This window comes from Aplidium turbinatum, chromosome 8 (assembly GCF_918807975.1).
Source record: "Aplidium turbinatum chromosome 8, kaAplTurb1.1, whole genome shotgun sequence".
Taxonomy (NCBI): Eukaryota; Metazoa; Chordata; class Ascidiacea; order Aplousobranchia; family Polyclinidae; genus Aplidium; species Aplidium turbinatum.
In genome coordinates, this window is record NC_137479.1 from 15,265,824 (window position 1) to 15,291,164 (window position 25,341).

The 25,341-nt window shown below is 40.3% G+C and overlaps 2 protein-coding genes across 3 annotated transcripts in view; one reads left to right on the forward strand and one right to left on the reverse strand.

Moving 5' to 3' along the window:
• Window positions 1–4,282: 4,282 nt before the first annotated feature.
• Window positions 4,283–25,067, forward strand: LOC145775060 (aryl hydrocarbon receptor nuclear translocator-like). 2 transcript variants are annotated; one of them, XM_082586255.1, is made up of 15 exons: window positions 4,283–5,029; window positions 15,543–15,689; window positions 17,234–17,348; window positions 17,717–17,827; window positions 18,329–18,431; window positions 19,519–19,666; window positions 19,875–20,067; window positions 20,520–20,654; window positions 21,110–21,205; window positions 21,982–22,112; window positions 22,331–22,461; window positions 22,591–22,634; window positions 22,876–22,975; window positions 23,381–23,502; window positions 24,313–25,067. In XM_082586255.1, the coding sequence occupies exons 1-15, from the start codon at window positions 5,019–5,021 to the stop codon at window positions 24,403–24,405; spliced, it is 1,680 nt and encodes a 559-aa protein (XP_082442381.1). In that variant the 5' UTR covers window positions 4,283–5,018; the 3' UTR covers window positions 24,406–25,067. The 2 variants fall into 2 exon arrangements, with proteins under 2 accessions (XP_082442381.1, XP_082442382.1); XM_082586256.1 differs by lacking the exon at window positions 4,283–5,029 and adding an exon at window positions 14,448–14,489.
• The window catches only part of LOC145776093 (uncharacterized), a 74,400-nt gene continuing 74,076 nt past the window's right edge, over window positions 25,018–25,341 (reverse strand). Inside the window, 1 exon segment of the mRNA XM_082587498.1 lies at window positions 25,018–25,276. Coding sequence (XP_082443624.1) covers window positions 25,086–25,276 — 191 coding nt within the window. The 3' untranslated portion in view covers window positions 25,018–25,085.

The window sequence follows — 25,341 nt, forward strand, 5'->3', positions numbered from 1 at the left end:
AGTGGGAGCGTCAGCCTTTGTTAACACTGAGAATCCACACTCACAAACGGCAGTGCTAGATTCAAATGTAGCAATATCTGCTGCAAGGTTGAACACTTCACAGATCAGAAAACTAGAAACAAAATTTATTTACACTGATTGGATTGAAGAAAAGAAATAAACACTGCTTAACTGCACAAATTTGGTTTATCACTGCACAGATTGGTTATCACTGACCCTTAGAATTAAGTATGGTAAGTAATGGGTATGAATTAAGTATGAATTAAGTATGGTAAGTATTTAAGAATGGTAAGAATTAAGTATAGCCTAATTTGTACCGGTTTGTAGGCCTGCTGGAAATCCATTCCCTCTTTGTTAGGTTATCATTCTTTCCCAAAACATTTTTATTTTACACAGTTTCTGACAATTTTTTTACCAACCTAACACGTGTTGGCCTTTTTTGAATTGAACCTGTTGAGGTTGCCAAAGGAGGAGTTAGGGGGGGGGGGGGGGTCGAAATTATTTAATCATCATACGTAGCTGTTAACTAAACAAAACAATTGTAGTTAATTGGGCCAGTTGGAGCTGTGCAACGGGAAAATGGGCAAAATCATTATAATTGCAGCTGTTGCTCAAGAATGTTGGGATTTTGCCAGGGGGGGCGAAATTTTTTTCAGGGGGGGCGAGGCCCCCCTGGCCCCCGGCTGGCTACCGGCCTGCACCAGAGATGTTCCAAACAATCTTTTACAAGATCCTAATCCAAGAAGAAGAAGAGTTGATGGTTTTGGAAATATAAATGACATGTTCCTGATCTTGCTAATTTTTAATGATTCTGCTAATTTTCAATTATCCTTTTACCTGGTAACCCTAATACACTGTTCTTGGTTCTTTGAAAAAAACATGACTGAATTCTAAATGACATATCAATGTGATGTAGACTATATGTACGGTATGTCATGCCTAGTTGCCTACCTACCCAAGGCTACGGTCTTTTCTCTTTTCGGATGCACATTGCTCACGGGGTTTTTGCTTTTTTAATGCACATTTGTTTTGCATCCGAACAAAAGTAAATGACAGACAGTACTTGGGTGTGTTCTGCACACTTTTTGACTTATTGCTGGTGATTTCAATTTTCCTTCAATTGACTGGGCTAACCTCTGTTACAAGCCAAGCAATGATGATTTTATGGAGGTAATTCTGGACAATAACTTAGTGCAGTGTGTATTAAGCCCAACAAGAGAAGAAGCAACTTTGGATCTGCTGTTCACCTCTAATCCAGAGCTTATTACCAACGTCGATATTTTAGAACCCTTAGCTAACTCGGACCATAACATGGTCTTGGCAGAAGTTGCGCTGTTAAGCATCCGCCGCAATAAAAGCTCTAGATTGCGTCGGAGTTTTAAGAGGGCAGACTGGGTTCTGTTTCAAGATCTTGTGAATGCTGCTAACTGGGAAAATGTTTTTTCCACCGTAGAGGTCAATTCAATCTGGGAAAATTTTGTATCAACCTTGGATTGTATCTTGGAAGTTACAGTCCCATCAACAACACAAATAACTAAGACATCTCCTTTGTGGGAAACTCAAAAGGTCCGTAATGCTCGAAAACAACGCAATAAAGCAGAAAGACAGTTTCTCGCAAATAAGACTACTGAAAACAGGAGAATGCGAAATATTACGGCAAAGAACCTTAAATCAGAAGTTCGGTATGCCATCAAAAACTTTGAATGCAGACTAGTAGAAACTACTGATGCCAAACCGTTCTGGCACTATGTGCGTTCCAAGCAAAAATCAAAAGTTTCCATTGGTCCTTTGGTCAAGAGCAGCGATTGTGATTTAACAAACAATGCAACTGAGTGTGCACAAGCCCTGAGTAACTTTTACTCCACTGTCTTTACCTATGAGGATACCAACCACATACCTTTTGCTCCACCAAAAACCAAAGAAGAACTAGTCAGTGTCACCTTCACGACTGAGCTAGTATCGAGGAACCTGACCAAGACAAAAAAATTTGCCTCAACTGGGCCTGATGGTATTCCATACATTGCACTTAAAGCTGGTGGTTTTACTCTTTTATGTCAGTTGTGTCGACTTTTTCAGCTGTGTCTCGATTATGGTGACACTCCAGGGCAGTGGAAGATTGCCCATGTAACCCCAATCTTTAAAAAGGGAAACCGAAGAACTCCTGCAAACTATCGTCCAGTGAGCCTCACAAGTTGTGTCTGTAAGTTAATGGAGTCATGCCTAAGAGAAGTCATCTGGCACTTCTGGGATGAGCGTGACCTTATTAAATCATCCCAATTTGGATTTATCCCACAATCCTCATGCACAACCCAACTTCTTGAATTTCTGGAAGACATCACATCTATTGTTGATAAAGGTCAATGCGTTGATGTTGTCTATTTGGACTTTACCAAAGCCTTCAATTCGGTTCCACACGAAAGACTAATGAGGAAACTGTCGGCTTTGGGTATAAAAGGCAATGTTTATTCGTGGATACGTTCCTTCCTTTCTGGTAGGAGTGAAGTCGTTGTGGTGGATGGAGAGAAAAGTGATCCGAAACCCATGATATCCGGTGTGCCTCAGGGAAGTTGCCTTGGGCCTCTGCTGTTTATTGCCTATGTCAATGACGCTGATGACTACATTAGTCACAGCACCTTGTTGAAATACGCGGATGACATGAAAATCTACACAGAATTGAGCAGGGATGATCCCGATCTTGCCTCATCCCTGCTACAAACGGACTTAAAATTGTTAATGGACTGGTCGGAATCCTGGCAACTACAGTTTAATGTTGACAAGTGCTCCACTCTGCACTTTGGTCATGGCAAATTAGAGCATCAGTATGTTCTAGGTGACATGCCAATTGCCCCTAAAAAGAGTGAAAAAGACTTGGGTGTTATGATAACGACTGATCTTAAAACATCCACCCATGTCTCGTATGCAGTTAAAAAGGCGGAGATGGTCCTGGGTGTTTTAAAACGAACACTGGTCAGCAGGGACAAGCATGTCTTTTTAAGATTATATAAACAGTTGATCAGGCCCCACTTGGAATTTGCAGTGGCGGCTTGGAATCCCCATTCTGTTCGGGACATTGATTTGCTAGAGAGGGTGCAACAACGAGCAACAAAATGCATTCATGGACTGAAAAACCTAACCTATGAACAAAGACTGTTTGAACTAGACCTTCTCTCGTTGGAAAAACGGAGATTAATTTTTGATTTGACAGAAGTTTTTAAATTAGTACACAATAAAAACAAGAGAGAGACTGTTCACCAGGCATTTGGTAATAAAATTAGTTTGCGTTCTTCTGGTGACTATATACTAGGTTACCTCGTGATGTTAAAGATGATAACTAGCTTTTGTATTTCCGACGTTTCGTCAGTCAGCACGACTGACTTTATCAAGGTGGCTAAAACAGGTTAACACAACCTGTTCAGCAACGATGGCACAACACAAAAACATACTGATAAAATGAGTAAAGTAAAGCAGCAAGAATCAGAATTAAAACACGCAACGATACCTAGAGGTTAAACTAAATGCAGTGAATGCCTAAAACCAGTAGGCTACTTTCCAACAGCGTAAATTTATCTATCTATTGGGCCACTGTTAGTACACAATGTTTCGGTATCACCATGTTCCAAATATTTCCTTTTTAACTCTAATTCAACCAGAGGCCATAATTTTAAATTGCATAAACAGTTTGCTCAACTGAACTGCCGTAAATTTTCCTTTGCCAATAGAGTAGTCAATACTTGGAATAATTTACCATATGCTGTAGTCAATAGTATGTCTATTGCGACATTTAAGCGACGTGTCGAAAACTATTTATGATTGTGTCTTATCTTTTTTGTTCCTTGTGATTTTTGTTTTCTCTTCAAAATTTTCTTATTTTTATTTATTTATGTTTTCTTATCAATTGTTATCTGCGAGCTATGTTAATGTTTTTCTCTGTAGTACCATGTGTACTGGACCAGAATACATTATTATTATAGCTTACTTCATGTCGCATATAGTCTACGTGTAAAGAATAAATGTGGCAAGTTTGTAAATAACTTTACACATTGTTTTCAATCTTTGATCTGCTGCAAAAACTTTTAAATTCTGTTCTGATCCTGCTTTTTCGTGAAAATCAAGATCTAGTACCATAAGTAATGCAGAGCGTTTTTAGCAGGTTCATGAGAGATTGAATTTGCAAGCATGACTATTAATTATAACATGAAATTATAACATTTAAAAATTAGTTTTTGCTTTATTTGTGTATTTACAGTGGTTTTTAAACTGTGCATTGCTTACGTCTCTTTAAATTTCAAGAGGCGTCAAGGAAAGGTTTGTTTTCCAAAGTTAAATCTCTTTATTAGATTATACGTGTGTTTAACTACATTCTTTTGAGACAGCAGATTGTTGATCAATGCTTAGTTTAGAGATGCAAATGTTAGTTAGCGTTCTATTTGCACTTGCAGTTTTACCAACTGTGATTACAAATAAAAAAATGAAGCAATTTTTTTTCTAAAAATTACAAAAGTTTTATTAACTTTTGTTAAAATTTATATAAAAAATCACTAAATCAGCATAATTATAGATTACTTATTTTTGATCTTGTGTACCAACGCACGGTTTATAACATTACTTACGAGAAATATGCCATCAATTTCCATAAGTGCCTTATGAATTCAGCAAATTCTTCTAAGCGTTTCACTTTGAAGCATATGAAGCATTTGTTTCTGTTACGAGACACGACACTCAATATGCTAAGATTTCAAAGAAAAGTTTTGTTAGGGGTCTGCGACCACTTTGAGAGCAACAAAAGGGGTCCGCCAAGACAAAAGGGCTGAGAACCACATGTTTAAACATTAATTATATGTAAGCGTGAAATGTAGCCTATTCAACTTTCCAAAACTTTATTGCTAATGGTCCATTGGTCCAGTACAGATATATGTTTTAGTTCCAGGAACAAGTTTTAAATTTATAGACTGATATTGTACTTCTTTTAATTTAGTTTTTCTTTGTAGTATCCCTCCAGAAAAATATATACCTACACAATGGACCCACAGTAAGTTTTGTTATTATTATTGCTAAAAGAAAGGATTTTGAAAATTACTAAATACAGTAGTCATATGTACAATTGAACAAAACAGTATGATGTAATGTGTCTCATTAATAAATGTGACACTTTTATTAGTTTGAAGTTAAATGATATCCCAGTTAAGTAATTGCAAGTTTTAATAGGGAATTCTATTGAAGGTGACATGTCAGTAGATAAAAGAAAATTTTATCTGTGTCTTCGTAGCGTGCAATGTAGTCTTGTGTATAATATAGTTCATTGTTTTAACATATAATGCACTTTTTTTGTTAGCTTGATAGCCAGTCATCTAAATTCAGAATGTTCTTGAATATTTTGGCTTATTTTGAGGTTTTATGCCTTATTTTGTTGACATGTTAATCGTAGCTTGTGCAGTGATCAGTATCACTGTGACTGTACTTGTAAAGACTTGAACCACCGAAACAGGCCATGTCATTCAGGAAGACAGTTGAGTCGCCCTTGTCATCGAAATATTTTTGCCTGTCATTTTATCTATTATGTGTCACTCAAATTGCAGAGTTGTCGTTTAAGTGCACTTGTCCATGCCTGATGTTCAGGAATTGTGGCTTGATCTTGTGCTTTCTTCATTAACAGTAGGCAGGGCTGGATTTCATCCGCTCCGGAAGCTCGATCAAAAAGTTGGCTTGTCCGGAACGGCGTTCCGGAAGCTCAAATATTTTATACTCTTAGTAAGCTTTGCCCTGTTTAGTAAAAATATATCTATAATTCTTGATGAGTTGACCTCGTTAAATCGCGTATCCACTCTGATAATATATCTATGTACCAGTCTTGGCGGAACCGAACCTGTGAATGTATTTGTAGATCTTGTTGAGCTCGCTAGTCTTACGGCGAATGGCATCTTTGATTCCCTGAAGAGCTGCCTAAAATCATATGGCATGTCTACAACATTTTCATTTTCTTGTTTGATTGGTGTTGTATACTTGTATGTGATGGCGCGGCTGTGATGTTAAGTCGCAAAATGGTGTGGCAAAATTGCTTCGTGATGAATTTCCAGACATTGTGGTGTGGTATTGTGCAAACCATAGATTGGAACTATCGGTTCGTGATGTAAAATCAGTCAGTAATGTGAATCGATTTCGATCTTTTATGGATCTTTTAAGGCTATAGCCTTAACCACGCTTTTCTTAACAAAAGCAGGAAATTGGGTGAATGTGCAGCGGCTGTTGAAGTGCAGTTGTTGAAAATCGGGAGGGTACCGAACACACGTTGGGTAGCCTCAAGTTTCCGCACAGTTAATGCCGTCTGGAATGATTTTCCAGCACTTGTCAAACATTTCAGCTAGTAGAGACAAAGATGAGCAAAAAAAGGAGCTAGTAGAGACACAAAAAATTCTCGGGAACGTGCAAAATATCAAGGACTCTTGTTGAAGATAACATCCACAGATTTCTTGTTGGACTTGGCTTTGATGTACGATTCCTTGCAAGAGTTATCCGAAGTAAGCCTCAAACTGCAAAACAGAGCATGTAGGCCTACTATTTGGGATGCAGATAACAAAATTAATAATCTTGCAAAACTATTTGAAACACGTAGGAACGAACCCGGACGACATTATCGCATTGCCAAGGATGCTGAAGAAAACTTAGAGTTCAAAGGTGTGAATTGCATGTAAACAATTGCAGAAATAGCCCGCTAATCAATCCTCGCATCTTCTATCATCACTTAGGAAATTCCATCCAAGATCACTTGTTGAATTCAACAGACTTGTCATTTATTAACAGCTGCAAAATACATGATTCAACTACTTGGCCAGAGGACACAGTAACGACACACGGAGAAAACGAAATCATCAAAGTGGCAAAGAGATTGCGCTTAGATGAACGCGAAGCTGTGAGAGGACTTTGTGAATATATACAGTAGAACTCGGTTAATCCGGATTCGGTTAATCCGGATCTTCGCCTAATCCGGATGAAACTGGAAGTACAAATGATTTGTAATCTTTTTCTTGAGAAACAGCTTCGGATTATCCGGATTATTTAATCCGGATCTTCGCCTATTCCGGACAAAAGTTGCGCTTTCTCTATCGCTTTATCCGGATTTTCCCGACAGTTTTGCCATTTTATGCTAAAACGTAACGTGGCTTATTGCGAGAAATTTCTTATCTATTGTTCCGTTAATGTGACGCAATAAATTATTGCGGATTTCTTCTTTTCATGAACAGTAATCCCTCCTAACGCAAAATTCGTGCGCAAATGCCCAAACTCGTACTGTAACTTGAAAAGATGTCGGTGGAATTTTCGGCGGTATGTCGGTGGTGTTTTTCCAATAGAAGACTTTGTTTAATTTTTGTGAGTTTTCCAAAGAAACTCGTCTTCCGTAACTGTTTTCAAAAGTTTTGAGTGACTACAGATTATTCCGACACGCATGTCTGAAGATATTTTTGCCAGTGTGTTTTTGCGTTAGACGCAGAGTCTACAAATACATTCGTTTTACATGCATACGGCATTTCAAAAGAATTCTATCGCTAATATGGTGATCGCGCGTCTCGGAATTGGCAGATGACCAGTGGCCACACTAATGCGTTCAATTTCGGTGATTTTTACCGATACCCTTCTATCTAGGTAACGTCAGGCTTGATAGAACCGTCATCGGTTAATCCGGATCTTCGCCTAATCCGGATGGAATCGCCGGTCAAATCGAATCCGGATTAACCGAGTTCTACTGTAACTACGAAAAGAAGATCCCAGAGTCTTCAAAATTTGATAACATCACTAAAATCCCTTCCAATTTCATCGAACGAGTGTGAACGCGGATTTCCACAAATGAACTTCATACTGACATCTGATCGTGCTTCTCTACACACTTTGTAACAAAACGGCGCGAGACAAAACGGCACAGAGACAAAATGGTGCGAGGCAAAACGGCGCAGATACAAAATGGCGCAGAGGCAAAACGGCGCAGACAAAACGCCGCCAAAGTCAACGTAACAAGCACAGAACCTTTTCCTGCCATAAATGCCCTTCTCAGGGCACGGCAGTGCTCGCACTGTCAAAAAGTACCGACGACCCACCGTACTGCAGCTGAACACCGAGGGCATCACGGCCAGCAAGCTCAACATTATCGAGCACCTGGCCACCAAGCATCAAGCCCTCATTATCCTCCTCCAGGAGACTCACTGCACATCTGTGGATAAGTTGGTACTAACCAACTTCACACTCGCAGGCGCAACCTGCAGCAGGAAACACGGCCTCGCCACGTTTGTCCATGACCGGCTGAGCTGGTCCTTGGTTGACCAATCCCAAGCTCAATCGGAGATCGAGTGGCTTTGTGTAGATGTAGCAGGCTACAACATCGTCAATGTCTACAAGCCCCCACCTTCGCGGATAACATCAACAGCCATCCCAGTGTTCCCCCACCCCAGACTCTACGCTGGCGATTTTAACTGCCAACACACTGACTGGGGCTACAACTCCATCAACAACGACGGAGAAAGTCTGGCCGCTTGGGCAACCAACAACAACCTCGCCCTCTTATACGATCCTAAGGGCGCACCGAGCTTCCACTCCGGTCGTTTGAACACTGGCACGAACCCAGACCTGGCTTTCGCAGTGCTGACCCCTACGATCGCCAGCCGGACAGACGTGTGCTAGAGAAGTTCCTAAGGTCTCAACACCGACCCTCGCTAATCACGCCCCCCTTGCTTGCCACAACTATTCCGAGCAAGCCTGTCAAGCGATGGAACTTCAGAAAGGCCGATTGGGAATACTACAGCTTCCTCACAAACGAAGCTACGCAGTACCTCCCATCCCCACACACCATCAAAGTGGATGAAGCCTACCAGGACTTCTGTGATGCAATCATATCTACAGCAAAAGACTCCATCCCGCGAGGTCGACGGAAAAACTACATACCTTGCTGGGATGTGGAGTGCGACAGGCTCTACCGCGACTTCCTCCGTTCCCCCCAGGCTGTTTTTTTTTTCGGTCATTTATCGGTTATTGACCAATTTTTTAGCAAAATTTCCGAAAAAAATATAGTCAATTCGGTCAAAATGTCCGAAAAAATATGTACGCGCTCAAATCGATTTCAGTGATTGCAAAGAAGCTTCTTGCGCCATTGTGCGATTTTTTGTCAATCGGAAATACAAGACGTAGACTTAGTGTTTAAACGTTGATCCAATGTCTTACTATATGTGATAACGCAAATACAGAAGTCAGTCTTCGAAATTAGCGTGGGCAATCGGCACTTGCCGAGGTGATTGCAGACGCAGATGCGTGAATGGCGCATTAGCGTTGGCAATAAAAATGCTGAGGCCACAGGAGCGCTTGTAAGGACCAAAAGATTATATACAAAAAATATAATTTTCTTGGACTACACCAGACTCTTACTATTGCTGGATGTTTTGTTTGGGTTACTTCGCCGGCGCTTAGACACGTGCCCAGCTGGGAGAATTGAATCTTTTATCAAAATATCATCCTATTTGCATTGATTCAACGATAGTAGACGTCAAATTAGTCTAAGCATCTACTCCTTATCGCGCCTCGCGACTTTGTGTTGCTCACGGTATTTCAATTGTGCCGAAACTATGTTAGTGTAAACGTAAATCGAGGCAATCTTTTCTCGGGGAGCTATTAATTTGTTTCCGGTACCTGGTTAAGCAATTAACGTTATTTTATGATAATTCAACGTCACTAGATGTCGAATTAATGTAAAACAAACGTAAATTTCTTATTGGGTACTGTTGTTACGCAATATGCCTGGAAAATTAAATCGATTTGTGGTGCCTCAAACATTGAATCAACCCAAAATTAACTTACTTTCCCCCAGTGAGTTATATAACGTTAATTACTGTAACAGTGTGCGTATCGCGTTGCTCGCTTTATCGCTAGTTTTGGTATTATTACATCACAACAAATCAAACAGTGCGGTTGTGATAGACTACTCTAGTATATTTTTCGCTTTACATGTTTTGGTACAATTTTTTTGTAATAAACGTTCACATGCAATTGCCGAGGCAATTTCAACTTTTGCCGTTTGGCCTCGACAATGTTTTTGAAAAAGTAAAAATATGTTAATTTCTAAGACTGGAAGTAACGTTTGTCTGTTCTAAATTTTCTCAGATAAAACACGACAACGTTTCTCAGCGAAACTTAATGTTGTAGCTAGTCAGGAAGTGCAAATTTTCGTTTGTATCAGCTACTTCAAAGGAAATATTTTCATCAGAAAAAATGACCGAAATAAATAAAAAATGACCGAATTTTTTCAAGTCATTTCGGACAAATGACCAAAAAGTCTCAGCAAAAAAAAAAAACCAGCGGCCCCAGGGCACCGCCACCACCAACTCAGCAACAGCCCTGCTGGCAAGATTGGATTCAAAGAGGAAGGAGCGCTGGACAGAAGCCATAGACTCAATCGACTTCACGCACTCCAGCCGCACAGCATGGAGTACACTCAACAACCTCACTGGCAGATCACGTGCCTCTCGTCGCCAATGCCCCATTTCAGCAAATGCCATCGCCTCACAACTTGTGAAAAATGGAGTGCACAGAACGAGAGACCGTGAATCAGACAAGTCCGTCTTCAACGAAATGACGGACCTCTGGAAGGTCCCAACACCTGTCGAGGGCAACATCTCTGGTGAGTTTACCCCAGAAGAATTTGCCTCCGCCCTCCAGCACCTAAAGCCAGGCAAATCCCGGGCCTTGACCACCTATGCCCGGAACTAATACTCCAAACTGCCCCCTTTATGAGGTCCTGGTTAAAAGACTTCCTTTCCTGCTGCTTGCGTCACCTGCGCATCTCAAGAATCTGGAGAAGAGCCCTAGTGGTTGCAGTCCCAAAGCCGAAGAATCCCCCAGAGGATCCGAAGAGCTACCGCCCCATCTCTCTGCTCTGTATCCCCTTCCAGATACTCGAGAGACTTATCTACGCCCGTGTCGAACCGATAATAGACCCTCAGCTCCCTCGGGAACAAGCCGGCTTTCGCCACGGAAGATCAACCGTAGACCAGGTCACTCTGATGACCCAAGACATCGAGGACAGCTTCTCGGCAAAAAAGAAGGCTGGGGCCGTGTTTGTCGATCTCACGGCTGCCTACGACACTGTATGGCACAGCGACCTTACCTGCAAACTACTCTGTCTCCTTCCTGACAGGCACATGGTCCATATGATTATGGAACTTGTGCAAAACCGCAGCTTTACCCTTTCCACCGGTAGCGGCCGACGAAGTACACTACGTCGACTCAGGAACGGCGTCCCACAGGGCTCTGTCCTGGCTCCCCTCCTCTTTAACACTTACATATATGACCTGCCTGATGTCGGGTAGGAAATCACGGAGTCGGGAGGTGTTGTTTTGCCACTCCATTGTAGTTCGTCCAGTGTGCCGCACTTATTTCAAGATCTTCAACGTTGTTCAGAAGCTGTCGTGCGACGGGCACAAATGGACGTCTTGATTTCAGTCGCTGCTGTTCCCCTGGTAGGCGCTGGAATGTACTGTGGAGGAGGTGGTCGGGGTCCAGTGCGCGATGTATGCTTACGCAGACGATCTGGCTCTCCTGCATCCAGCCGGAGATTGGCAGTCAATGGAGTGGAACCTAAGCCAGGACATGTCAACTATATCAACATATCTCCAGAAATGGAAGCTACAGCTCAGCAAGGCAAAGACAGTGTCGGCGGCCTTCCATCTAAACAACAAGGAAGCAAAACGTGAGATCAACATTACCACCGATGACGAACGCCTGCCATACTGCGCCGAACCCACCTACCTCAGCGTAACCCTGGACAGGTCACTCACGTACCGACAACACCTGGAGTCACTGCGCAAAAAACTATCTGCGCGCGTTGCACTTTTAAGGCGACTGGCGGGTTCCGGCTGGGGAGCTGATGCGAAAACCCTTCGCACAGCTACCTTGGCCCTCGTCCATTCTACCGCTGAGTACTGCGCACCAGTGTGGTGCCGCAGCTCCCACACCCACCACATTGACACCGCCATCAATGACGCACTACGCACTGTGACTGGATGCCTGCGTCCCACTACAACGGACTGCCTTCCCATCCTTGCAGGCATCCAACCTGCTGAGCTTCGCCGTAAAGGAGCCATGATTTCCCTTGCTCGTCGCGCACTGGACCCCGACCACCTCCTCCACAGTACATTCCAGCGCCTACCTGGGGAACAGCAGCGACTGAAATCAAGACGTCCATTTGTGCCCGTCGCACGACAGCTTCTGAACAACGTTGAAGATCTTGAAATAAGTGCGGCACACTGGACGAACTACAATGGAGTGGCAAAACAACACCTCCCGACTCCGTGATTTCCTACCCGACGTCGATCCCCACCCTCCGGGAATGTCCCTCGCAAGACTTGCGTGGGTCCGGCTTAACCGCCTACGAACCGGCGTCGGTCGCTTTCGTTCAGACATGTGCAGATGGGGCCTGGCTCCTTTACCGGGATGCGAGTGTGGCGCCACAGACCAGACAGTAGACCATGTCGTCCATGACTGCCCAATCCATCAACCACCACATGGAACGCTTGGACTGAAGGCCCTGGATGACGAGACTGTCGAGTGGCTGATGACATCATGCCCAAACATATAGTCCGGAAGAACAGCTCATACGACGAAGAAGAAGAACCTTTACCTTATTTTGTTCACATGTTTTGGTCAATTCCTCTTTGTCATGAGTTGCCAAGGGTGGTGGGGGTGGGGGACTAATATACCAGCTCCAAAAATCCTTATTCACACATAAACTTTCGTTATAGTTGCAGAGTATTATCGTTCTATACATTGACTTTGGCGCCGTTTTGCCTCTGCGCCATTTTTTCTCTCCGCCGTTTTGTCTCTGCGCCGTTTTTTCTGCGCCGTTTTGTTCGCGCCTTAATGTCCTGCTTCGAAAAATTGTAGCCTATAACTTGCATTTTTTTGTGTTATTGTTTCACTAAAATACGAATATTTGCATTGAACAACGCTATATCATCTATAGACCATGATACTTACTTTAGCAACGTTTTACGTACATCAAGTGTGTTGTTTCAAAGTCTTATAAGGGCATATTTCTAAATCTCTTCTACGGCACCTAGCGCATTTGGAAAGTAAAAAACTAACGTTCCGGAAGCTAATCTTCTGGAAATCCACCACTGACAGTAGCCTAGTAGGTGATGTTCATCTATTTTCTATTGCAGTGTTTTTTAAACCCTATTTTGCTACAACTTAAAATTCACTGTTTTTTTGTTAAAATAACTTTTTGCAACCCATTTGTCTTGCCTAAGTAGTTCGTAGTTGTTCTGCATTTTACATGCATTCAAAGGCTTCATTACCCAAATTTATCACTATTGTGGTTCAAATTTCAAAAACCAAATATAGTTTGAGAGCCACTGATGATCAGTGAGGCACTGATGACTGATCTAGAGGGATATTTCGTATTATATTATATCATTTTGATTTCCTTGTTTGCTTTTCTTGTTAATGATTTAAATGTCGTTTAGCCTAATTGTTGAGGCTTTGCCTTGACAGCACACTTGTAAGTTCAAGCCACTCATGTAGGGTAGGTAGATGCTTTATGCATTACTGACTGCTGCATTGTCTCTATTGGATGTAGGCCTACTTATCAATTATTATTGTCAGTTATATGTCACAATGCATAATTATAGTTTCCTATATAAAAGTCGCTTTTTGACCTTTGATATGTAGCACGTCTTTGCAATATTTCTTGTTAAATTTGAATGTTATCCAACTTTTTCTTATATCCATTCATATTACAAGCTTGTATGTAAAGCATAGCGTGTTTTCTGTTTGTATGATAATGCACAAGCACTAACTGAAACAAGCCCACACAGGATATTCAGCCCAACGAACAGGATCCAGCACGAATCAGAACATTTTTAGATTCGCTAGTTTGCGACCAGTCAAATGTGTCTGTGATTGATGCATGTGTGCCTATATTTAGCGTGCGTATCGTGTGCGATTTGCTTTCACAGTCGGCCTGATTGTTTACTGTTGAGTATAGTTTTGAAAGGTTTGCTGTAACAAGTTGTAAAGCTTCTGTCTAGAAATATTTTAATAATTTGAAGTACCGGTACATGATCAAATATGCAAAGTAAAGCATAGGATTTGCCGTTTTGCGTAGTTCATTTATTTGAAAAATTTGTTTAATACACCTGCAAGTTCTTGCAGTATGCCAGTTCAACAGAAACATAATTTAAAAAAACTTTTCTAAATTTTAATTTAGGAAAATTATTGCGCATAAAATCCTCCAATGCAGTTGTCAAACTTTCCTGAACGTTTCCCGGTTTGCAGCCGTTTGCATTCAGTTAGATTTTAAGCATTTAAAAGCAAGGTTTTGTGGCAATTGTACGTTTATAGTTTTGTGGAAAGTAAATGACCATGATTAATCACTTACAGACGGCTAACAAGAACGGAAATTGTCAGCAGAGTGTGTGAATGTCAAGATTGGAACAATTATTTCACTTTTAGAAAAGGTTGCGATTTTTTTTGGGTCATTTCAGTGTTTAGATGGAATGTTTGGATGAACATAATCTTTAATCTACATAAAATATAGTTACTACTTTCTAAAACCTCTACAGCCTGTTTCACCCTAAAAGGGGGATAATCAGAAGGTCCTTATTCAAATAGAAATAGAAAATTCTATTTGAACAAGGACCTTCTGATTATCTTAGTTTTTTGCTTGGCATTTAGCACTTTCAGTAGTATTAATAGTATTTATTGTTAAATCTTAATCTACTCTGCAAATTTGGCTTTGAATCTTTATCCTCGCACTGACAAAGCATTGATAGGTCATTCCCGGTGGTTGCGCATACTTGTAGAGACTCTTGACGCAGGGCCGGTTACCGAGATTGACTGAAGTTTTCTGATTGTTGAAATGTTGTTGCTGAAAAATATTCCACCCGCTAATTGGCGCTGAATGGAGAGCAGTTCTGAAATGCGTTGCAAAAGCGCACACCCCGAAAGCCGAACACGTGCCGCGTGATTTTGAGTCGGGCACTTAACCACTGAGTTAACGGGGCAGAACTGAAGCAAATTTATTGATGAATGAAAGCAAATTAATTTTGTATAAAGTATTATTTATTACATTTTGGGTGTTTCAACACATTGATTTTGTTAGTTTTTGCAAAATTTTTGTTGCTAACAATCTCGTGTCGTTTCTAGACGATTGAGATACTTTAGGCGTCATTTTTTTCCCTCATTTAAAATTTGTTTGAGTGATCATCTGTAGTAGTGAATAGGCCTACCTACCTAACTTTATGCAGTAATTTGATTGTTTTTAGTCGTTTGGTAGTTTTAAGATTTTGTAGCAATATAGCAGTAATCTGGAAACCACAACAGGTTTTCAGCGTGCTGCTCAGCCACAAATTAGTCTTTGCTACAGTTTGTAATGAAGTTTTGAAGCCGTTGAATTAATAAAAAAAGGACTAGTTGAATATGATATATTTTATTCAATGAACAAATCAGCTTCATCTCTTTCAAATACCGATCACAGCATATCAATAAACAGAACCTCAACTGCTTTCTAGAAAAAGCCTGGAGGACATGTCTCAAAAGGAGAAAGAGAAATTTGCTCGTGAAAACCACTCTGAAATTGAGAGACGGCGGAGAAACAAAATGACTGCGTACATCACTGAGTTGTCTGATATGGTGCCTACTTGCAGTGCGTTAGCCAGGTATCATTCATTGCATGGCGAATTGTTTTTCAAACGATTGCCAATGTGCTTGAAGCATTTTCTGTGTTAATTCATGTATATAGCTCTTTTTTCAATTCATGCTTATCTGTGGTATAATTCTGCCAACCAGCTTGCCATAAACACAAGCTGATAAAGTTCAACATGTTTATGATAATCCTTTCAATATACAGGTCCTTAGGAATTTGATACCAGCCAGAGCAGTATGTGACCTTAACCCTGAACAATTAATTGCACATCGTGAAATCGTACGAGCGTAAACAGCAAGAACAAACTTTGCGTGAATCATTTTGTTTTTCAAAAACATCTTCGCTCTTGTAACCAAACGTTTTAGCGTTTAGTTTGTTTACCACTTTCAATAGACGTAACTTAAAGAAAATATGAACACCGTGAAACTACCCAGAAAGTAAGTCAGTCGTTTTTTTGTTGATTTAATATCTGCATATGTTGAATCAATGTAAAACATGACTAATTTGCTGGCTGGGTGCCACCTATTCTTGTCGAAAATATAACGTCCATTCGTCAATTGATTTTCTCCTATGACGTAGAAATTTATAGAAAATATACAGTTACCCCGAAATGTGAACAATCTTTATCAGTGACTTTACTAGACAATGTCATGCATCACTACCGCTGTGGCCGGTCATTAAGTTGAACAGGCAGAATATCATGGGTTATATTGCCATGGCGTACTCAGTGTTGGATGTAATAATTAAGTTCTGGTGCTGTGAACGCGAATCGGATTTCATTTTGCAATATTTCGTCATTGAATTGCGAAGAAACCATGGGTGACAGATATCATTTTTTCGTAAGGTGAGTTTACATGAGCTTAACGTTGACAGTTTTTCGTGGTCCACAAATTGACTGCAAAATGACTGAAATAGCGCCCACATCCATCCATGCTCCGAGTTGTTGCACATGATGATTGATGATGATAGGAAAACAATATATTTAGTTATGATGCTCAGGAAAATAGAACGTTTTTAAGCAAGTTTTGGGTTCATTTAAATTTTCTTGTCCTTTTATGCAAAAATCGATAAGCAATTCCAGCTGCAAGTTTTGAGTTTATTTAAATTTTCTTGTCCTTTTATGCAAAAATCGATAAGCAATTCCAGCTGCAATACTTGCGAAATTGTGATCACCATATTGCGTCTTACATAATAACAATTCGTGTTGAGAACGCAAACGTCTGATGATGCGTAAGAAGTCATAAACGCCTCGTGCTTAAAATTCTGACATCACTGCAGATTGCACGAGTGGGTTATGACATTCTGTTAACTCGAAAAAAGGTCTGTTTTTTCAGAAGTGGGCACTAGTATTATAAAACGTTTTTTTACATCCCGGGAGCTCTGAGTAGCGTCACACTAGCAATCTAGCACCATAACCACTTTTTACATGGTCTTGAATATTTTCGAAAACATGCTAGAAGAGCAAAATTTGCTAACAGGACCAGTGGACCACTTGATTGCGGTCGGGTTAGCGCGTTTCTTCTGCGACACATGATGACCTTAGGTTTTCCATTGTAGAAAGCCCGACAAGTTAACTATTCTACGGATGGCTGTGACCCACATGAAGCAGCTACGAGGTGCAATGGGAGGAGGGATGGACAACAATTTCAAACCTTCTTTTTTAACCGACCAGGTAAAATTGGCTTCGCCTCTTAACCTTGTGACTTTTAATTTCGTTGCCCTACGCCGAGGCAATGCATGGCAAGTATATTTAAATTCAGTCGCTTGTTCGTTCGGAAGCCAAGTTTACTATTTGTAATTCGATAAGCATTGTACGTCTATATGACGGAAGCAATTTTTAAAATAAGACCATTTTGGGTACGACAGTCTACCTTAACTCACTTGAAGTCAAGGATCAGACTTTGGTTCCAGGTAACAAAAGTTGTTCTTTTGCATCGTTTCAACGTCGTAGACGTTGATGTAATCCCAATTCAGTAAGAAGGAGACTTATTGGCATTCGGAAGGCGTTTCTCTGTCTTTACCTTGTTGTTTTGTTACTAGGAATTGAAGCATCTTGTTCTTGAAGCGGCTGATGGGTTTTTGTTTGTAACGGATTGTGAAACAGGCCAGGTGGTTTATGTGTCTGACACTGTCACAGCTGTGCTCAGTCAAGTAAGCATCATTTAATTATCACCAAAACGTAAAGCGACACCATTTATATAGAACCGACACCATTTATATCTGGGCTCGAGGGTGGATCCCTATAAGCAACTAGTGCTTATAAGGATCCACCCTCGGGTCCAAAGGCTTAAACAACGTTTTGGCTCCGAACTTAGTAAAGTACTGTTTTACCAGTCTCGCTGCATTTCTTCTTGAGGTGTTTACTTGATAACTCTTGGAAATATTCTTGAACTCGAAAATCGTACAGATGTTCTGCGACTAATTTCTTGTTGATTGTAACTTTCGGATGAAAAGGAAATATATTCGCCTAATAGGTCTAACCATTTGCTTAGTTTTAATTTTTTATATATGGTTGGTGTTTGCTTTCTGACTATTGTGCCAAAGGTATTTGTTCTCGATTTTTTTGTCACGATCAACACGATTTTTTTGTCTTCTACATAATTATCTTGCGCTCCATCAAAAACAAAGAACTATCTTTTTGAATTCATTCAGGCCCAGTCGGACTGGCACGGTCATTTCTTGTATGACTTGGTTCACCCTGACGATGTAGGGAAAGTAAAAGAACAGTTGTGCATCTCGGATTCACAAAACCCTGGTAAACGAAGCTGTTCATTTCTAGTAAATACTTCGTAAAAATGTGACCTGATAGAATTAGTTTCTAATTATTGTCATTGCTAACAGTAGAGGCACTTTTTCCAAGCAATAAATAATACAAGTTTTGAATTCGTAAATTGTGGTTGTTTGAAATTGTCTGTATTTTTAGGTTCACTACGATGTAATTGTACAGTTATATATTGTTTCATTTTTTATCTTTTGTCTCTATCCTGTTTTCACTGTAGGAAGAGTAAAATCCGATTTTTTACTGATACAGTAGTTAAGCCCACGGTTAATAGGCCCAGTTTCACTTTGTTTTTATTTCTGACCATCACAACGAAAAACAATATATATTATGCCAAACATAGCAGAGGTCTAGAAAAGGTAGAAGCGACAAAACACGGATGTTATAACGTGCACAATACCAAAGCAGGACAATCAGTTTAAAATATGGCCCACCCATTTATTAGCTCAGTTTGTTACGGAATTACTCCTATTCATTCCTGTAATAGAAAGCCCCGCTCAAGCCCAAGACCTAGCTTATAGGCTAATATGCGATTATATTTCCTTAAAATTGTTTAAAAAAGCATCACAATTAACTATTCTTTGTCGTGTTTTTGACAATTTCACACATTAGACTGCTAACTCAGTTCTTAATTTTCTGTGGTCGTTGGGTTGTATAAAACGTTGCTCATTACTGACACCAATCGCAAAATACGCAATTTTCTTTGACCATGTCAATTATACGAATAAGAGTGGCAAAAATTCATCCCCCGCTTAATAGCCCCACTCGCTTAATAAGCCCAAAATTGTCCGGTCTCGAGGTAGGCTTAATAAGCGGGGACTATTGTATAACAATTAAAAGTTTGTGCTGTATATGCGCTTACCGTGCAAGGCGATGCTTGGAAGGTCTGCTGCTTCATAAACAATCTTTGGAATTTACTTTTGATTTGCCGCATAATGTTAGAGGGTGCGTTGTAGCCTATGTGAAACGAGTAGCGTTTTTATAGCGGAAACATGTTAAGTCCTTTCCAATAGCGTTAATTGCGACCAACAAGTTCAATTTAATAATGATTTTTACTCAATAGGTCGCATACTTGACATGAGGACGGGAACAGTCAAGAAAGAGGGACAATCAAGCGCTGTTAGGATGTGCACTGGCTCTCGGAGAGCTTTCATATGCAGAATGAAGTGCGGAAAAGTTAACAGCATGACAGCTCCTAGGCACCTGAAAGCGTAAGTCAACAACCATACGGATATTGAACTAGCCTATCGGGATTTTCCTATTCTTCCGGAATACACTTACTCTCTTCTACTGCAAGGTCATCTCCAAATCTTTATTAAGTTTTTCCATTCTTTTTGTTTAGCCTCTGTTATGATTACATCACAAACAGAAACAATATAATTGGCTAAGCATTTTACCTAATGCTTAAACTTTCGATAGGAACGTAGTGGGGCAGTACGAAGAAGGTCAAGACATGCATGCAGTCATGCACGTCACTGGGTTCATCAGAGCGTGGCCACCTGCTGGTTATGGAAGCGACTCTCAGGCGGAAGCTATGGACGATGTTGCTTTGGGAGGTGCTCAGGCAGCCAGCGCTGGAAATTGTTGCTTAGTTGCAGTAGCTCGTCTCCAGGTAAGTTTTGCAGAATAGTGCATGTTTTTCTAGGTATGTCTTATTTGGTTTAAAAAGTTAGATTACTCGTGGATTCAACTTGTACTCTTCAAAGTAGCTGAGATATTTAATATTGTTTTGTTTTCGGTTTAATCTTTGGATTAAAAAATACACTCAAAAAAGTTCTGATCAGTGAGTTTTAAACCGTTGTTTTGTAAAAAGTGTAGGCTCTGACACGGAAAGTACAATTGTTATTGTGATGAGACTACATCACTTAAATTTTTAAAAGGTGCATAAAGTGAGTCTGACTGATCGCTTCTTCAAATGCAATGCTTGTGTGCGCAATTTGCTATCTTCAAACTAATGGTTTACACTTCAAGCGTAATTTAAGGTTTGTTGAATTTTGTTTTGAAGTTTTTTTCAATGCACAACACGTTTTTGTGACTTTAAAAAGTTGACAAACGCTGCTTTAGGTTACAAGTCAACCGAATCTTGGTGAACTAAACACAACTCAAGACGCAACCGAGTTTGTTTCAAGGCATGGCAGTGATGGAACTTTCACTTTCGTTGATTTGAGAGTGACCAGTGTGCTTGGTTACCGACCGCAGGTGGGATACTTCATATGAGAAAAATCACACAAAATTGCATCAACAACCAAGCTAACGCCATAACTTGGCACGTTAAAGGTTGTTGGCCGCAAAGTGTTTCAACTTATTGCAATTATCTTGTGGTTAATTAACTTTCCTCTCTACAACCCAGTCTTACCCTTCATTGTAAAGAAAAAAATGTCCGAGCGTATCGTCGAATTTACGTCCACATACTTGTAAATATATCACAGCCGAAGACTCAAAATAGTCTTACACATGATCTTTTGAATACTATGTTGCGTGTGAGTTCAACCTGTATCACATTGAAGTTTCTTTGTGCTGCCAAGATTGTGTTCTCTCTCGCGTCTAGCGGTTTTCGACGAGGTTTTTAATAGTGTGCCGTCAGTTGGAAAAATCGATATGGTGACAAATTTCAGTGCAACGCTCGATCAATTAACTTGATTGAGTATTCGCAGGATCTTCTCAACAAGCTTCCATCCGACTTCTACCACAGAGATGACGTGGAGAACATGAAGGAAAGCTTCAAGCAAGTTATGTTACTCAAAGGCCAGGTATGTGGGATAAGATTATATTAATAACAGTGTGTTGTATAGATTAAAAATCGAAAAGAATTACTATTCATTAGCTTGGCTCGGAAAAGCAAGACAATCGTTGCTTCTTTCCTTTACGTCCCTTCCTGTATGACAGCACATAGGAATGATGCATTATTTCAGTTACCCAGTCGCTTTAAAGTTTTCAGTGGGCTCTGTCTCTTCTTCCCACAATATCTATATCAAATGTACTGTAACTGTCATAATAACTTTAAACTGTAACAGCTTTGTAGAATATAACAAAGCTACACTTTATGCGATTTTCTCACTACTTTTCCATATCATGGAATTCATTGAACTTTTGAGCGAATCGGTTTTCTGTTTTTCGACATGTTACGTGTCGTGTTGGGCCTGCTGTTACCAGCATTTTGGCAGTCGGTTAAACTAAGGTTTGAAAGCTTGAATCTAATTTTTATTGCGAGTTTGGGCATTGCTGATAATTTTTTCCCCATGTGCTTTTGCACTTTCTAGTAAGTTGGTGTTACCAGAACAAAATGAGCTGCAGGAACTCACTTCAATATTGAATAAGACTGTTGTAAAAATTAGTTTTGAAATTAAACTGATTGCTGCTTGGGCACCAAAAAAGACTTTAGAGAAATGTGTTCCTTATGGAGAATGTGTTACAAATTTTAATAACGTACCCTTTTCAATAAAAGCAATTATCATTATTGAAAATAGTTTTAAAACATTGTCACGATGACGTGGATCATGCCCGGATGTTGCAATTTCCGTTCCAGGTGCTCACGATGATGTACCGATTCAAGTCACAGTCTGGTGAATACGTTTGGCTACGAACCAGTTCATTCGCCTTCCAGAATCCTTACAACAACGAAGTAGAATATGTCATTTGCACAAACACTCTTGTCAAGTATGCTCAGTGTGAGGTAGAGATAAGCTATATCGTTGTTTGTCCAAATTGCTTGATGCTTCTATAAATATCTAAGTCACTCGGAAGGCTACAGGTTCTTGTAAATGCGCTTTTTTTTCTTACACACATCAGTAACATCTTAACTGGTAGAGAGTATAGTTAATTTCTTGTCCGAAATATGCCTTGTCTTTTATTCCCACACCTCTATTGCTTCCTAGACAACCTGGGAGTGAGGTAGCTATGGAAAGCACTTCCTTACCTGAGCAAAAGCCCCTTCCAGCCTACAACCGATCTGCTGAACAATCTCCTCAATTACCGCAGCAACACACCCCACAGTACCCGATGCAAGGTTAGAAACCACTGGCTTTGTTTATTTTGAAATCGCTTAAAAAAACAAACACAAGTGAACTCGTTCTTCCGTCGATTGACGTCATTTTTGCCTTGAGGAGTTATTGTATTCAACTTTTTGTTATTGCAGTGAAACCGTCACCGACCGACATGACGTATTCTCCGCAACAAGCAGTAAGTGGTTTCACGTTTGTTTTGTGTAATATTAAAGTGATCTTATTTCAAATGCACTCCAGATGATAATTTTCTGTCCAAACCCAGACAGAAAAAAAACATTTTAGGTTGAATCAATGCAAAACAGACGGATTTTGCTGTCTGGGAATGTCAATCTTGGTCGCTGCAATGCAAACTCATAATATAGTAGTATATTGTTGTGTCAATATTATTTCTAAATTTGCCACTGTTTAATTTCTAGTTCAACCCAGTGACGCAACAGTGGACCAACGCCACCGCCGTCCCCTCTGCACCTGCTCAATACCAGCAGTCGCCGGTGGAGAGCTTTGCGACGAACTTGGGTAACGAGCTAGGCTTGTGTGGCTTTGCATTCGGAAAGACGACAAAAGAAATAGCGCAGAAAATGTAGTTGTGAGACACATTAGAAAATGAATGTCGTATACCCATGAATTCTACCTGAAAATGACCGCTTGATACGGTGTAAATTGTTGAAACCCATTGTGGAAAAATTAATACGGTACGTTAAGTCAACAATGTAATTTGTTATACGACACGATAAGTTTTATTTTATAACGTGGAACAAATAATTGTCAAACGTTGAAAATTTTTGCAAAATTACAATCATGAAAATTACCAAACATGGACCATTATATCTTGTTTCATGGCATGTACTGGTCCGGAAAAGATAACGATGTAAATTTTGATTGAACCTTGCAGCATCACAAAAACCTTACATTATTTTTCAGCCGCAGCTCCACACGGCGGGGCTGGGTATAGCGCCACATCATACCAGCCGTCCCCGCCTGCTGGTATGTTCACCGCACACACAACTGCTGGGCAGCACATCAGAGAACCATATCAGCCGCAGGTAACTTTGAGGTCTATGTCACCACACTGATCTAGCATTCTAAGCAGTTGAGGGTAGATTTAAGACGATACAATGATAATATTATCAGTGTACTATTGACCCGATTATCATGACGTCTCTTGAGGGATTGACTCATAACCCTCCCGTTTGTCGAAGTTAATAATGCCAACCGCTTTGGGGTTGGTGGAAAAAAGACGTTTTGGGTCATTGAAGTTTTGGGTGGGCGCAGACTGGCGATTCTTTCAAAGGTTGGGGAGCACTGAGTGTGCTGAAGTAAAACAATGGTTTACGGTTACATCTATTTCTACCAACAGAGGTAGCTTGCCGATGTATCCAGTAGTGCAAGATTAGGCAATAAATCCACAGTGCGTTTTTTAATAGTTGGTTGTGAAATAGTCTCCGTGCTTTAACATTGCGTTTGAGTATGTCTCCTCCGATATCGGTTCCTGTTAAGCATCCCATCTTCATCGATGTTATCATGTGCTTGATGGTACAGGCAATGCACGGTGTGTGATAGTCAACAGTAACGTAAACCAAACTTCACCTCAACCATGATAAGTTGAAGAACTGAACAGCCACAAGGGTCGGTTCAACACCTTTTGCAATGAGAGATTACAAGTCAGCTCAGTGGAATACAGAAAGATAGTTGAATAAAATTTGGCTCTTAGTATTAACATATCGTTGTAAAACATTAATATGAATCATTACAAGTGACCCATTGGCTCTATCAGATGAGCTTCACCACCACGCAATACGTCAGTGATCATACGGACAGGACCAATTCATAACCGTTGATTTTGCTATTTGCAGGAGCCAATAGTATCAATGATGGAATCTGTAAACACAACCTACGCACCCGAATACGACAGCATCAACATGTACCCGACCTTTTCAGAATCATAATTCAATGTGGCAGTTTATATGCAGTATTTTGTTAACACTGCCATTGCAGAAAGCACTTTTTCTTCCACTTTTATTACATCAAGTTCATGAACCTATGCATTGATAGGTTTTATGCAGATTGTATATATTTATACGTTTGGTGTGAAAGTGAACGGTGAAGATTTTTAATTGAAATTGCACCTTTGCCTTGTACAATTTTACCTGTTATTGCATAAAATTTGATGCTGTGAATCATGTTAAAAGCGTCCCGTGATATTGACTTTTTCTTTTGCTGACACGCAGCACAACGTTGAAAGTTGTGATGTATGTAAGCGGCAAAACATTGCGGGAAGTGGAAGGTATGATTGCTTAATGAAGATGTTACCGTTTTAACTATTATGTCTTATCCAACGTTTTTCTACTACCTGAGGGCTGAGATTTATGCTGCAGTTGTGCGTTGGTTTGAGAGCGCGCCTAGCAAGCATTGTAGATGACATACGCACAACTGTAAGCATTCTGTTTTTGAACATTCCAGTGTAACGTTTTTAGAAGAGTCAAAGCCGAACAATTTCTACTTTTTTTTTATTGCGATCAGGAACTATTTACCTGCCAACAAACTTGCTTTGTTGCAAAGATGTATTTTATTGTTCACTAATATTGTAAAGGTAATAAAACAGAAAACGGTTATATATTACATTCTGTTAATCCTCGCCCTCGTCGCTGTAGCAAGATACTTTCACTACTGAGCCGATATTCGATGAATGGCTTCTGCTATAATCGTCTGGTAAGAACTGCCTTGACCTCTCAATCACTGGGCTGACAACTCCACTAGTGCCTGCTGGTTGGTTTATCGATATCATCTCTACATTTGATTCTTCGGAACGCTCCATTTCTAGTGATAACTCAAATGTTAGAATAATTGTTGCAATTAAACTAAACCTGAACACTCCCAAGTCG